The 13,773-nt window shown below is 43.4% G+C and overlaps 1 protein-coding gene across 1 annotated transcript in view; it reads left to right on the top strand.

The window, feature by feature from the left end:
* Positions 1-4,271: 4,271 nt before the first annotated feature.
* Positions 4,272-13,773, top strand: part of PLEKHG7 (pleckstrin homology and RhoGEF domain containing G7) — a gene marked incomplete at both ends in the record, with an annotated part of 72,431 nt that continues 62,929 nt past the window's right edge. The window contains 3 exons of the mRNA XM_080705628.1: positions 4,272-4,302; positions 7,593-8,326; positions 9,521-9,543. Coding sequence (XP_080561754.1) covers positions 4,272-4,302; positions 7,593-8,326; positions 9,521-9,543 — 788 coding nt within the window. The remainder of the gene's footprint in view (positions 4,303-7,592; positions 8,327-9,520; positions 9,544-13,773) is intronic.

The raw sequence follows: 13,773 nt of genomic DNA, 5'->3' as shown, positions 1-13,773 counted from the left end.
GCCCCTAGTCCTATTTCATTTTTATTTAAAAACAGGATCTTGCTAAGTTGTTGAAAAACCTGCAAGATTTCTGAGGTTGGCTCTGAACCTGCCCTTCTCTTGTTTCAGCCTCCCAAGTACTGAGATTACAGATGTACACCACCATGCGTAGCCAAGAAGCAAATATTCTAATGGCCTTATTTTTACTACTGATGATTGATAGTTAGGCAGAAACATCGATAGACCCCCTAATGGAAAAATTTTATGGTACAAAAAAATCCATGCCTAGCACTCATGTGTGATAGCAAATAAAGATACTTTTTGTATGAGACAGCTTAGACTGTGTGCTATTTAGAAACTTTTAAATAAATATTTCAGAATTACATAATTCCATTGGATTATTCTAACCCTAAAGTCTGAAAGAAACTAAAATAAAAATAAACCTATGTTCAACAACTGGAAAAAATATTTAGAAATCTTTCAATCCAAAATCAGAAAGTCATCTTTCTAAGCGAACCAGGAAGTCATCTTCTAGAACAAATATACTAAATTTTTTTTTCTGATCCTGAGGATTGAACCTAGGGACCTTTTACCACTGAGCTACATTCCCAGCCCTACTTTATTTATTTATTTATTTATTTATTTATTTATTTATTTATTTTTGCAATAGGATATCTCTAGTTTGCTGAGGATGTCACTGAATTGCTGAGGCTGGCCTCGAACCAGCAATCCTGGGGTTACAGGTGTGTACCCACTGTGCCCAGGTTCAGATATACTCTTAAAGTACATGCTTTACTGAAGCAAATCATAACCAAACATGGAGATGCATATGTCTTAACCTGTGTCCCAGGGAATGAGTTTCTACAAAGAGAGCACATGGAGGTGCCGGCACTCAGGTCAAGAAATGATGAAACATACCACACCGAGAAACCACTCTCTTGACTCAGAGTCACAGCCTCTCCCAGAGGATAAAGCCACTGACTTGTAACACAGCAGGTCAGCTGCACTTGTCCTTACTCACAGAAATGGACGCACAGCCTTGCTTCTCCCACAGAATGCTGTTTGGGGAGGGAGCCGAGCAATCATCTCATTGTTTTCTGTTGAATAGACTCCATCATAGGCTCAGGCCTAGAATAAACGCATCAACATTGACGACCTTGATCATGGCTGACCTCCTGAAACGGACCTTGGGCGTATGGCCAATTTGGAGCCATTACTTACAGTGTTACTAGAAGAAATAAAAACTCTACGAGCACAGTAAGTGATTAATACTGATGACTTTGACCTGTGTCAGGAAGACTGCAAGGTGTGGCGGAAACCGTGGTGAACTCATCATGCTTGTCCTGTCTGAAGCAGGGAGGCCGTCCTCGGACCTAGTCCTCTCTCATACATGGGAGTGTGAGAACACCCACTACAGCTGCGAGACTGATTCTTTTTTTTTTTTTTTTTTTTGGTGGTTCTAGGGGTAGAACCCAGGGGCTTTCTACCTCCAGGCTATACTCCCAGACCTATTTTCTATTTTATTTGGGAACAGGGTCTCCCCCAGTTGCTGAGAGCCTCACTAAGTAGCTGAGGCTGGCTTCGAACCTGTGTGATCCTCCTGTCTCAGCCTCCCAAGTGCAGGGATTACAAGCGTGCGCCACCACGCCCAGCTTGATTCATTTTTTAAAAAGAAGAGAAAAATCAGCCGGGTGTGGTGGCGCACACTTGTAATCCCAGTGCTTGGGAGGATCGCACAGGTTTGGAGCCAGCCCTAGCTACTTAGTGAGGCTCTCAATAACTTAGTGAGACCCTGTTTCCAAATAAAGTATAAAATAGGTCTGGGAGTATAGCTCGGAGGTAGAAAAACCCCTGGGTTCCACCCTCAGTACCACAAAAGAAAAAAAAGAAAAGAAAAGAAAAATCATAAGATCCAAATTTTAAGAACAAATTCTCATTTGTAATGTTAGATGAATAAGATGATGATGATGATTACCATCATCATCATCATCACCATCATTATAGAAAAGTCAGAGAACCAACAGCAACTGCACAGCTTGTAGGCTCGGATCTAGATGTTCATGATACCAAACAGCTCTTCAGCATGTTGACTCCAATGGGCTACGTCCCAGGTGGCTTCTTCCCATTTAAGACACTCAGTTTCTTCCCCAACTAAGATACTAAATCAAATAACTTAGAGAGCAAAAACCACTTAGACAAACTGCCCCACCTGCAGATTGGAGAGGACTCCGTGTACCACACAGAGAGATAAAGGGCCACCTTTGGGGCCAGGGTGGTTGCCCCAGGGTGTTGGAGGAGAGGCTGACCCTAGACGCTGTGTTTCATCCGGAATGTCCCTTCATCATCCAAAAGGCCTCCCTGTTCCTGTCCTGAACAAATCAAGTGGAGAGTAACTATTTTTTCTCCTGATCATCCTCTGTGACCTTTCTGTAGACTCCTCATTTCCTTGTTTAATTTACAACCAGAGGCTGGAACATGTTGCATAGGGATCAAGTGTTCAGCTCTCATACCCCTGGAGAGACAGTTTCACGGTCCTATGTGCGTGAGGGGACTCTGCAATAAAGCACAACCTTTCTTCCACAAACCAGGTGCTAAAAGACTTCATTTTTCTTTCTTCCTGAAGTGAAGCAATCCATTTCTAGACAGACTCGGCAGGAGCTCGACTGTTTTATGCCAGTGCTGTGTTGGCAAAGTAGCTTTTATTTGATATTCTGCTTGGGGTTTAATGTGGTGATTTAGGCAAGAGGAGGGAGTTGATTCCCGTCTCAAAGTGCTACATAAATGATGTTCTAATAAGACTGACATGAGAGGATCAAAGACTAATACAAAGGTTATCACAAAGCCAACATCTATAAATTACAACTTTTTCCCCCCTAAGGAAATGGCTCTCGAATTTTAACACAGGGAAGAATCACCTGGCAGACATTGTTAAAACAGAATTGCAGCCCCATCTGCAGAGGTTTAGATGGCATTTGTAACAAATTTCCAAGTGATGTCCACCATGCTGGTCCAGGAGCCCTACCTACTATGAGGACCACTGACCTCGAGGAACCTTCACACTACCATCTGTAATGCTTCTAGGCTATGAAAACCTCACAAGTAAGTAATAAGAATTAGTTTGATTTTATTTTTACAAAGATTCTATAGAAATTTTTTGTTGTTTTGTTGTTGTTGTTGTGGTACTGAGGGTGGAACCCAGGTGCTTTTCTACCTCCGGACTATACTCCCAGACCTATTTTATATTTTATTTGGAAACAGGGTCTCACTAAGTTGCTGAGAACCTCACTAAGTAGCTGAGGCTGGCTTTGAACCTGCGCGATCCTCCTGTCTCAGCCTCCCAAGCGCTGGGATTACAAGCGTGCGCCAACATGCCTTGTTTATATAAATGTGTTTAATGCTGCATGAATTTAAAAAAAACACATAGACACCAAAGAAATGTTCTTTGGGGCAACTGATCAAATGAGAATGTTGGTAGATAGAAGTACTCTTTCATCTGCATTTTAGTTATTTAGAAATTAATGCTCATGCTGGACGTAATGGTGCGTACCTGTAATCCCAGTACTTGGGAGGATGAGATCAGAGGGTCACAGGTTCAAGGCCAGCTACAACAACTTAGCAAGACCCTCAGCAACGTAGTGAGACCCTGTTTCAAAATAAAAAAACAAAAGGGCTTGGGGTATAGCTCGGAGGCAGAATGCTCCTGGGTCTAACCCCCAGTACCCCCAAAAAAATTAAATAATAAGGCTTACAAATTTGTTTCCTAGTCCAATAATTATTTCCTCTATTTTTTCCAGTATTGTTTAATTCTGGTTATTTTGAAAGTACTTATAGAGCACCCTATTAACTAAAATAGATCAATAGAAAATATTCTAAGATGTGAAAAATTAGGTGTAAGAAATAATTCTCTCTACTTTAGAAAAATAAACAGAGCAGAAACTAGAACTGCCTGGGTGATGATTATCGGACACACTACGGGGGAATAAAAAGGCACATTTGCATCCTTGCTGTATTGGAGCAGCATTCTTCAGTAAAAAACAAATCACCTGGCATTTTCTTAGGTGGCCTGAGCTTCTGCACTGGTTTCCCTTTAGCCTTTCTCACAAACAAATAACCAGAAAAGTCTCTAAGGAGGAGAGGCCAGTTCCTCATTTCAGCGTATCCAGGTTGCTGGCACTGGGCGGGGAGGGTCCTTGGTGACAGGTGTGACCTGTGGCTGGCTGCCCTCCCCGGCAGCTGGGCAGCTCGCTCCGTGACGCTGCAGGCTCCGTGGATGGTCAGGACCCTCCGGGACCATGTCGCATTCAGAGGCCGACCTTCCCACAGGTAAGGAAGCCGGTCAGCTGCTTTCTGGGTTTCCTCTTGCACTTTCTGTTTATTTCAGAGCTGGTTGCCGCCAGCCTCCGCTCAGTCCTGTCTAGCTGGTCTTTCCAGGTCTAATTAGAATTAGTGAATCATTAATCGATGTGGTTTAATTTCTAGGACAGTGAGCTCCTTCTTCAACAGTGCAATTGGTCGTTTCCTGGATTCTTAAAGCTTGGGAGGTCAAAAGCCGGCGACACATTTCTTTATAATCATCACGTGTTGCTCTGGTCTTTTAGAACAGAGTTGGCATGAACAGATTCACTGTTAACTTTTGATTCTTTATCAGATCCACCAGAATATAGTCTTATTCTCTCTCTCTCTCTCTCTCTCTCTCTCTCTCTCTCTCTCTCTCTCTCTCTCTCTCTCTCTTTCTCTGGACTTCCCAGGAGCCTCAGCCACTATCTCATTTAATTCTCAAAACAAGCCTGTGAGGGAGGTCCTTCGATGCCCTTTTTACAAATGCTGCCAAGGCTGACAAAGGAGAAGTGGCTCCTTGGTCACTCAGCTAGCTGGCAGTGAGGCTGGAAGAGAAACCAGATCCCTTGACTCCAGAGCTGAGCCCTTGCTACGTCTCTGCAAACCACCTCCCAAAGCCCTGCGTACTTAGAGTTTCTCCAGCGCTGTGGTGAGTCTGGTTGGCAGGTGCTCTTACCTTGGCCTACGTGCAGTTAGTAATGCCTTGGCTCCAATGTTTAAGACACTGGCCAATAAATAATACATGTGACACTTAAATTCTATTGGACATAAATATTTTACTTCTAGTGGTCATATGCCTGTGTCTGGATGGCTAGTAAGGATACCCAAAACTGCATCCTAACCCCTCCAAGAAGGAGAAGGAAGCTTGAAAGGATAGAAAGGAAAACTAAGGGCTAATAACTCTGATATAGCAATTATACAAGTGCCCCATGTAAACTTACTGGAGTTCTGTTTATTTGTTTGTTTGTTTGTTTGTTTGTTTGTGGTACTGGAGATGGAACCCAGGGGCATTGTACCTCCGAACTACAGTCCCAGCCCTAATTTTTAGTCTTTTTATTTTTGAAACAGTCTCACTGATTTGCAAAGGGCCTCCCTAAGGAGCTGAGGTTGTCCCTGAACCACAATCCTCCTCTCCGCCTCCCTAATGCTGAGATTACAAGCATGTGCCACCACACCCGAACTTACTGGAGTTCTTAAACATTATTACTGCTTAGAACTTGGTTACTTCTCTAAAGGTGAAAAATCATAATAGATTTCTTGGATGTGTTTATGTGCAAAAGTACCTATAACTCCAGTCCTCGGCTCAGCTATTGTGTGTGGAGAGAATGAGGAACTGGCCCCTTGACATAGCTGAGTTCATCAATGGTCAGAGTGGGTCTATTCATTCTTCTCCAACAAAGCCAGTATCTATCTCTAGAGCAGCATCCAGAAATTGCACTCACAACCCAAACCAGCTCAGCCTCATCTTTACTATCTATACATTCTGGCTGCTATTACCCTCTTTCCTCCATCTCCCCCCAAAAAGGTACCCCATTCCGTCCAGCATGTGAAGTTCTATATCACTCTAGTTCTCAGCTCAAAACTGTTACTGCAAACTAACATCGAGGATTTCACATTCCTTTTGTAAATAAGCATTGAATTGACTCTCATTGCTAGCCAAGTAGCTCCTTAAAAAACTCTCCAGTCTACAATGCAGTCCTTCTTAGTTTTATCTGACCTTAAGTCAGACGAGAATCAAGGAGCAAATGTAAGAGAATGTTAAGTCCCCGAGATCAATATTTCAGCATCGTCATGACAATATCTCGGCACTGGATTCCTCCTCTTCACTGATAAGAATAAAGTCTAAAAGCCTACAAATTCTTTCTATACAAAGTCATTGGATTTCTATGCATGAATCAGATCAAAGAAAACAATTAAAGGGGAGAGAGTTCCTGCTATGGTTAAGTACACAGACTGTGATGAGAAATAATGAACCCAAAGGGAGTACAGTCCTTGGGCCCAGGTAGTAGGGAGCTAATAATCACACACCACAAAAGCCTGTGCCCATTATTGTATTCTCCTTATAACTAGAACAGACGTAGTCATAATCACTGGATTTCAGCCCGGTACCATGAGTGATAGCACAACAAGTTCAGGTCAGAAGAAAAAAAAAAAAGTTTATTGGTTTTTCAGCTTTTGCTGTTATCAAGTTAAATCAGTAAATAATATACCATAGAAAATGCTCCACTTTAACAGTATCGTCAATGCAATTAAAATTATATAGCACTTTAAAAAAAGTGCTAGCCTTAAATTTTGGCCATCTGGGTATATTCATTCCCAAAGATTTCCAGATTGCTGCATTTTACCTTAGAATTACAGACTTGCTCAGACTGTTACTGGAGATCTCAGAATACATGATCTCTTGTTCTACTAACTATCTTCACACAGTGTAAAACCACCTTCAGTGTTGCCCGGGGCAAGCAAAGATGGTCAAAGCATCTATTGCTTAATTCCACCCCTTCTTCTATAGATAATGATGCATTGGCTGCCATACGATTATTGATGGATGGGTGAGGATATTTTCCCACACAGAAAGACTTTGTTCATGTGGGAAACCACAAAATGAAAAAAACCCACCATAGGTCATTTCCATGCCGCCATGAATCATGTTGTCAAAGGCAGCCCCATCTTGGCTGAGGCATGAGAGCGGCTTCAGCAGTAGGTGACTGTTGAGTTCTAGAAAACACCTCCAATCGTGAGAAGCAGAACTTCTGGTGACATCTGGGATTTTTTTTTTTTCAAACTCAAGTCATTTTCCTAAGATATGGGGGCTGATAAAATCTGAACTGTCTTCTGTCAAATACTTTACATCAATTATCTTTGGAGACATGTCTCATTAGGTAACTTAAACCTGGAGGGAAGGGGCCTTGTTCCTGCAGCCCTGGAGTGCTTCAAAGTGCACAAATCTATACACACAGGCATAAGAGCAGACTGTGAAAAGAATGTGATGTAGATTTTGTTCTTTTAAAATGGAATAATCAAATGGTGGTTAGCTTAAGAAGTCTGTTAAGTCAGTAAAGGCTTTTTTGTTTGCACTTGGTTTATTAAGTAGACAGTAAGCAGATTTGAATATACTATCTAGATGGAGAGGCTGAAATCACGGATATTAATTTTCTGCACAATGTAGAGGGCATTGTTGTGAACTGGGCTCTACCAGTCTCCTCTGAAGAGTTCCATGTTTTCCTTGGAAATTCTGGACAGCTTTTTTCTCACCTCATTCTCCTCCTTTACTACAGATTCCACAGCCTGCTCCTCCTCCCCTGAGATGCACCAACCAGCCTGTAACTCTCCTCTGGAAAAGGACCAAGAAGCACCAGAGACAGTGCAGCTCTCGGACATGGAAAGTGAGCAACCCCAGTCCCAGTGTGGTCCAGAGAACAGCGACTCTGACCTTGCCTGCCAGAATCTCCCATCAATGGGTCCTCTTAGCTTTGTGGAGAAGACAGAGTCATCCTGCCCAGAGGAACAGCCCCAGGGCTGCAGGACCTCCCCCCAGCGCCCCCAAAACCTGCCAAGAAAACGCTGTGAGAACCAGGGACATCTTCTCCAGTTCGACCGGCAAGCCCCTGGCCGCATCTCCACTTCTCCCACCCTGCGGAGGCTGAGGGGCAGTGTCTGGGGAACATCACATCCGCTGTCTCCACAAGATGTCTCTGAAGTGCCAGCTTCCACCTGGGGAAGCTGGAGAGAGCCCTTAGGCTCCCCCAGTCACCGTTCCAAGAGTCTACCTGGAAGCCCAAAGGGTTCTTCATACCCTCCATCACCCTTGAGACCCTACTCAAGATTGCCTTTGGACCCCGAAGGGCCCCTCAACACAGCTGACTCAGTGGAGCCTCAAGCCAGGACCCCTGAGGAGCAGACCGCTCCTGTGTGCCAGCCCAGCAAGGAGAGCTGCCTTGACCGGGCCTCGCTCCCGGGGCCAGAAGGCCACACACCATCCAGCCCCGGCCCACTGCAACCCAGTCCTCAGGTAAGTCGGCTCTCAGCCTCCTGCCGCACACTTGGGGAGGGAGCTACAAAGCAAGGTGAGTCCTGCGGTCCCCCATTCCCTCAAAGGCTAAGGAGTCCCGTGATGGGAGACAACATAGGAAGACATGGCTGAGGAGATAGACGCACACCCTTTAGGAAGCTCTCCCGTGGGAAGGAGGGGCACAGCATGGGGAGAAGGGAAATGGAGTATAACCTCATTCTCTGCTGTCTCTCTGAAGGCACTCTCACAAAGAGACCTTTTAAAAACTCAGTGGTGTGGCTGATTTTAAAAAAGAGAAAGAGCCAGGTGTGGTGGTGCACACTTGTAATCCCAGATTCAGAGGCTGAGACAGGTGGATCATAGGTTTGTGGACAGCCTCAGCTACTTACCCCTCTACAACTTAGTGAGACTTTGTTTCTAAATAAAAAATAGGGCTGGGGGTATAGCTTGAAGCTAGAATGCCCCTGGGTTCCATCCTCAATACCACAAAATAAATAAGTAAATAAATAAATAAATAAATAAATATAAAAATAAAAAGAAGAGTTTGTTATTGGAGTTCCTTATCCCTCCCCCCAGAAAACAAATCTAGAACTTTTAGCTAGGAGATTTCATTGTTTCTACTTTCAAGATACCAGCTTTGAGCTGGGCCAGTGGCTCACACCTGTAATCCCAGTACTTGGGAGACTGAGACTTGAGGATCAAAAGTTTGAGGCCAACCTCAGCAACTAAAGACCCACAGCAACTTAGCAAGACCCTTTTTCAGAATAAAACATAAAAATGTCTGGGGATGCAAGCCAGGCATGGTGGCGCACACTTGTAATCCCAGCATTTGGGAGGCTGAGACGGGAGGATCGTGGTTCACGAACAGCCTCAGCTACTTAGTGAGGCCCTTTGCAACTCATTGAGACCCTGTTTCCAAATAAATAATAAAAATATAGGGATGGGGGTGTCGCTTGGAGGTAGAATGCCCCTGGGTTCCATCCCCAGTGCCACAGAAAAAATAGAAAAAGAAAAAAGAAAAGAAAAGAAAAAAAGAAAGGGCTGGGGATGTAGCTTGGAGGTAGAATGCCCCTGAGTTCAATCCCTAGTAACACACACATACACACACACTCACACACACACACACAGATATGTGCCTAAGAATATTGGATGGGTATAAGCAAGACTAAACAAAATATTTTTAATTTATTTCAGGAAGAAGAATCACATCAATCCAGGTGTGTATGCACTTATTTTTACCAGTGCTATGATGCTTGTTGACCGTTTACTTTTACAACTTTATTTCTCTTCGGACACAGCAAACTTGGTAGTGTGTTTATCAGTGCACCTTTAACAACACCCAAGTCCCACTTCACAAGATGGCTGTGAGTCTTGATTCAGGGGTACTCTCCTTTCTGAGCACGGCGTCTTGCCCTGTCTTCGGGGACAAGGAATGACACCCACGTGCCCTTGTGGTTTTCAACTTGAATTGTCAATGCCTTGGTGCAGTGACTTCTTTAATATCCACTTAGTAAAAGGTTTTGTCTGGTAGAGAAAATGGAAAGGGCAGAAATACTCAATAGCCTTCCGAAGAAAAATGCAAAAGGACACAGATAAAAGGAACAAGATGGCCTGTTTAATTCTAGCATGACCTTTAAAATGACTCTTATGACAGATGGTGCCCTTATCTAAAAGGCAAGGGGACTGTGTCATTTCAGGATCCAGCTCTAAAATTTTAGCCTGACCTCAGGTTGCCTGCGGATATACCTTCCCTCCCAGGGAAGAAGAGTGTTCATGGTGGGAGGAAGAGATCTGTGTGCAGTTTGTGAGTTTTGCAAGAAAGTATAGAAATCATAAGAAAATAGCCACTTTTTATAGACCTCAATCCTCAGGCCACAGTTTGCTGTTTATAATACTCAGGGTGATATTCATGTATGCAGCCTTTTTTTTTTTTTTTACTTTAAACCTGATTGGCCTGAATGTATGAACACTCAGGATATTCTTTAAGAATAGTCACAAAGCTACAGGGAAATGTAAATTATAGTATGCATCTGTTAGCTATTTCTGCTTAACAAACAACCCCAAACACCTAAAATAACTGCCAGCTATTTTTTTTCTAAAACTCTGGGTGTCCGTTGGGGTTCATTTGATCCAGACTGGGCTCAGCTGAGTAGTGTGGCTCTATCTGTCCCTTATATTTTTTCTGGGACCATGAGGCTATTCAGAACAAGGAGAAACATAAAAGACCTCATAGCCTGGGCTTAAATCTTAGATGAGAGAGAGAGAGAGAGAGAGAGAGAGAGAGAGAGAGAGAGAGAGAGAGAGAGAATGGGAAATTGAACCTAGGGGGGTTCTACCTCCACACTGCACCCCCAGCCCTATTTTATATTTTATTTTGAAACAGAATCTCACTAAGTTCCTAAAGGCCTTACTAAGTTGTTGAGGCTTGCCTTGAACCTGCAATCCTCCTCCCAAGTACTGGAATTATAGGCATGGGCCACCACACTCAGCTTCAATCTTATCTAATTTTATTAGACAGAGCAAGCTACCTGGCTGAATTTAGGATCAGGTAATTAGGCCTCGCCGTAGGTGTAAGAACACTGAAGTATTATGCAGCAAAAGGTGTGGATATAAAATCTAGTGAAGATGGGACCATCAGTGAAAAATCTCCCATAGGTTTTGAAACAGACGCTATAAAATGCTTCCTAATGTAGATGTGTCAGAGAGAATAAAAAGGAATTATTCTCAGAGGATGTTGATAGAGTTCGATATTGCAGGGTCCAGCAGGTGCTTGGGAGCATCCGTCTTTACCCTAACAGCAGTGTGAAGGTGCTGACAGGTTGACATAATCAGAGAGGTGTAGGGTAGATCTGGAGTTAATGAAAATGGACCCTAGCAGGGCAAAAAGAATGTCCAAGTATGAGAAGTTGGTGGTTTGGGCCATGATGAAGCCCTTTTTAACAGAGCTAAAAAGAAGTATCTCAGTGTGAGAGGTATATGGGATACAAAATCACACAGACTTTGTGAGGTAGGAAAGGAAGGAATTGGACAAGAATGACCACCGAGCTTCTGTTTGCACAGCCGAGCTTCTGTTTGCATGTTTCTAGTTACCAACCCGGTAAAACTTGGGAGGAAAACTATTTTACTGGCTGTCATTTCCTCTCTCCTTCTATGATATGCGCAAGAACGCATCCTCCAAACCCTCTTCTGCTGCCACATCTGACCCCTGGGAAAGAATCATTACAATACTTTCTTACTAAAGTGTGAAGGACTGTAGACTTAAGCAATGTATACCCTCAGCTTTCCAAGTAGAGCCAGCCCTGTCCTCTCTTTTGCCAGTACACTCCTCCCTTGTGGGTTTCCCTGCACCTTATAGATGTATCCATGATAGCTTCTCAAACACTATATTGTGTTTCTTTGACATTAATCTCCTCCCAGAATCAAATCTTCCTGAAGGCAAAGACTACTTCATATTTATTTTTGAATCTCCAGCACCCAATATTCAACTGGAATCTACTTCCAAAAATATTTACTAAAGAAAAAGATGGACTATAGAAGAAAGACAGGCCGACAGGCTGCGTGGATAATAAAATCCTTCCTTCCTAATGCATTTGCATTTTGACAAAGGACATGGAAAAATGCTGAGCAGCTAAGCAGTACTGGAGGACTTTTGTGAGGAGGGTTTTGTGAGTAGGAAAGCATCCCTGGCACCCCATAAATTCTCTAGTTATGGAAAGCCACCCCTGCAGCTGAAATGGGAACATACATATTACATGTCTGTAAGAATAAATATTGACCTCCACTGCTCAAAAGGAAATAGTTTAACATCTCCAAAGTTAGCAACTGAGGCAATATTAGCATGAAAATCAAATGACAAGGTATTTGCAAGTCTATCTTGAGGGAGAAACCAAAGGATACCAATAAAGTCCCCCTGAAGTCAGGCCCATCTGGGGTTACCAGTAGAGGGCAGCATAGCACAGATTTACAAGCTACTGCAGTCAAAGCTTGAGTGTGAGTCCTGTCTCCACCTCTCTTTGGCAGAGTTACCTCCCGCAATTTCCTTCACAGCTGGAAATGGACCTCTTCATCCATGAGTCAGAGATCCAAACAGTATCCACGTCCTACGCCTTTTGTACTGATCCAACACTGTAACTCACATAGTAGCTAGGATTCTTTTACAGAGACACCATTCCTTCCTTCACTATTTCCTAAGTGCAAGTCATTGGTTTATTCTTTCTAGAACATTATGACTTTAGAGTTAAGTGAATGGCCCTGGGAAAGTCAACAGCAAATTAACACATCAAACCTTCTGCGGACTTTGCTTTAAAGCTTGTTATGTGCCTAGCCCAATCTGGAAAACAGAACTACTAGAAAGAGACATGACTCCCAGTGAGCCTTCTAAAAACTTGTTGGAAAAGCCTTAGATAGAAAGTAATAGCTAGTGTATTGTCAACTGCTAGAAAGTGAGGGCTGCCGCCTCTTGCTGCGCCTGCCCCGGGCACGGAGAGGGAAGAGACTGTGTGCTCCCTCTCAGAGCATCGGCACCTGGAGCAGGACATTCCAGGAAACAGGGCATTTGCCTGTTTGCTCATTCCTGTCTCTGAAGTCCCTAGCACTTTTCCCCGCACATAGTAGGTACTCAAAAATGGTCAAGGATGTAAAAAGGAAGTGGATTGGTTAGGTTAGCCAGGGAAGTTGTATGATCTCCTTTTTGTTTCATGCATTTTCTCCTCCAAGTGCTAATCTGTCTCTCTCGAGCTCCTTCGATCTCTTCCATCTTTCTTACTGTTTGTGTTTACTTCCTGAATGTACCTTGGGTTTGTGGGGATTTGTACAATTCTTGTTTGATCCCAGTACGTAGAATTTTGACTCATGCCCGGAAAAGTCAGTAGGTTAGAGAGAAAAGAAGAGCTACAGGCTATCTATCAACCTATCTACCGTGGTTCTCAACACATGTGTGTTCAGAAAAACATTACTGGTCGGACATGATGGTATACCTGCAATCCCAGAGCTTGGGAGGCTGAGATAGGAAGATCACAGGTTTAAGACCAACATCAGCAATTTAGCAAGACTCTCAGCAACCTAGCAACACCCTGTTCCAAAAAAAAAAAAAAAAAAAAAAATCAAAAGGGCTAGGGTGTAGCTTGGAGGTAGAATGCCCTTGGATTGAATCTCCAGTATATATATATATATCCCAAGAAGTAAGCAGAGGGTATTTTGCACACACTGGTGAGACCCTAGGCAGCATGGCTGCTCCATGTTTCATAGCAAGTGGCCGTGATGTGTCTTCCAGTTGCTCACTCTGCTTTTATGCAGCAGCCACCAACCAGATCCCAGGTTCTAGGCAATAAGCTGTGTAGGAACTCCTCATCCTTTCAACCTTCTCTACTGGATTTCCACCAAATGGAATGTGTTGGTAGGAAACTGAGCTAGGAACTATCTTTGAATGTGCAAAAAATATATATATA

This window comes from Muscardinus avellanarius (genome assembly GCF_963383645.1).
Source record: "Muscardinus avellanarius genome assembly, chromosome: 11".
NCBI classification, from domain to species: domain Eukaryota; kingdom Metazoa; phylum Chordata; class Mammalia; order Rodentia; family Gliridae; genus Muscardinus; species Muscardinus avellanarius.
This window is presented reverse-complemented; position numbering and strand designations above follow the sequence as displayed.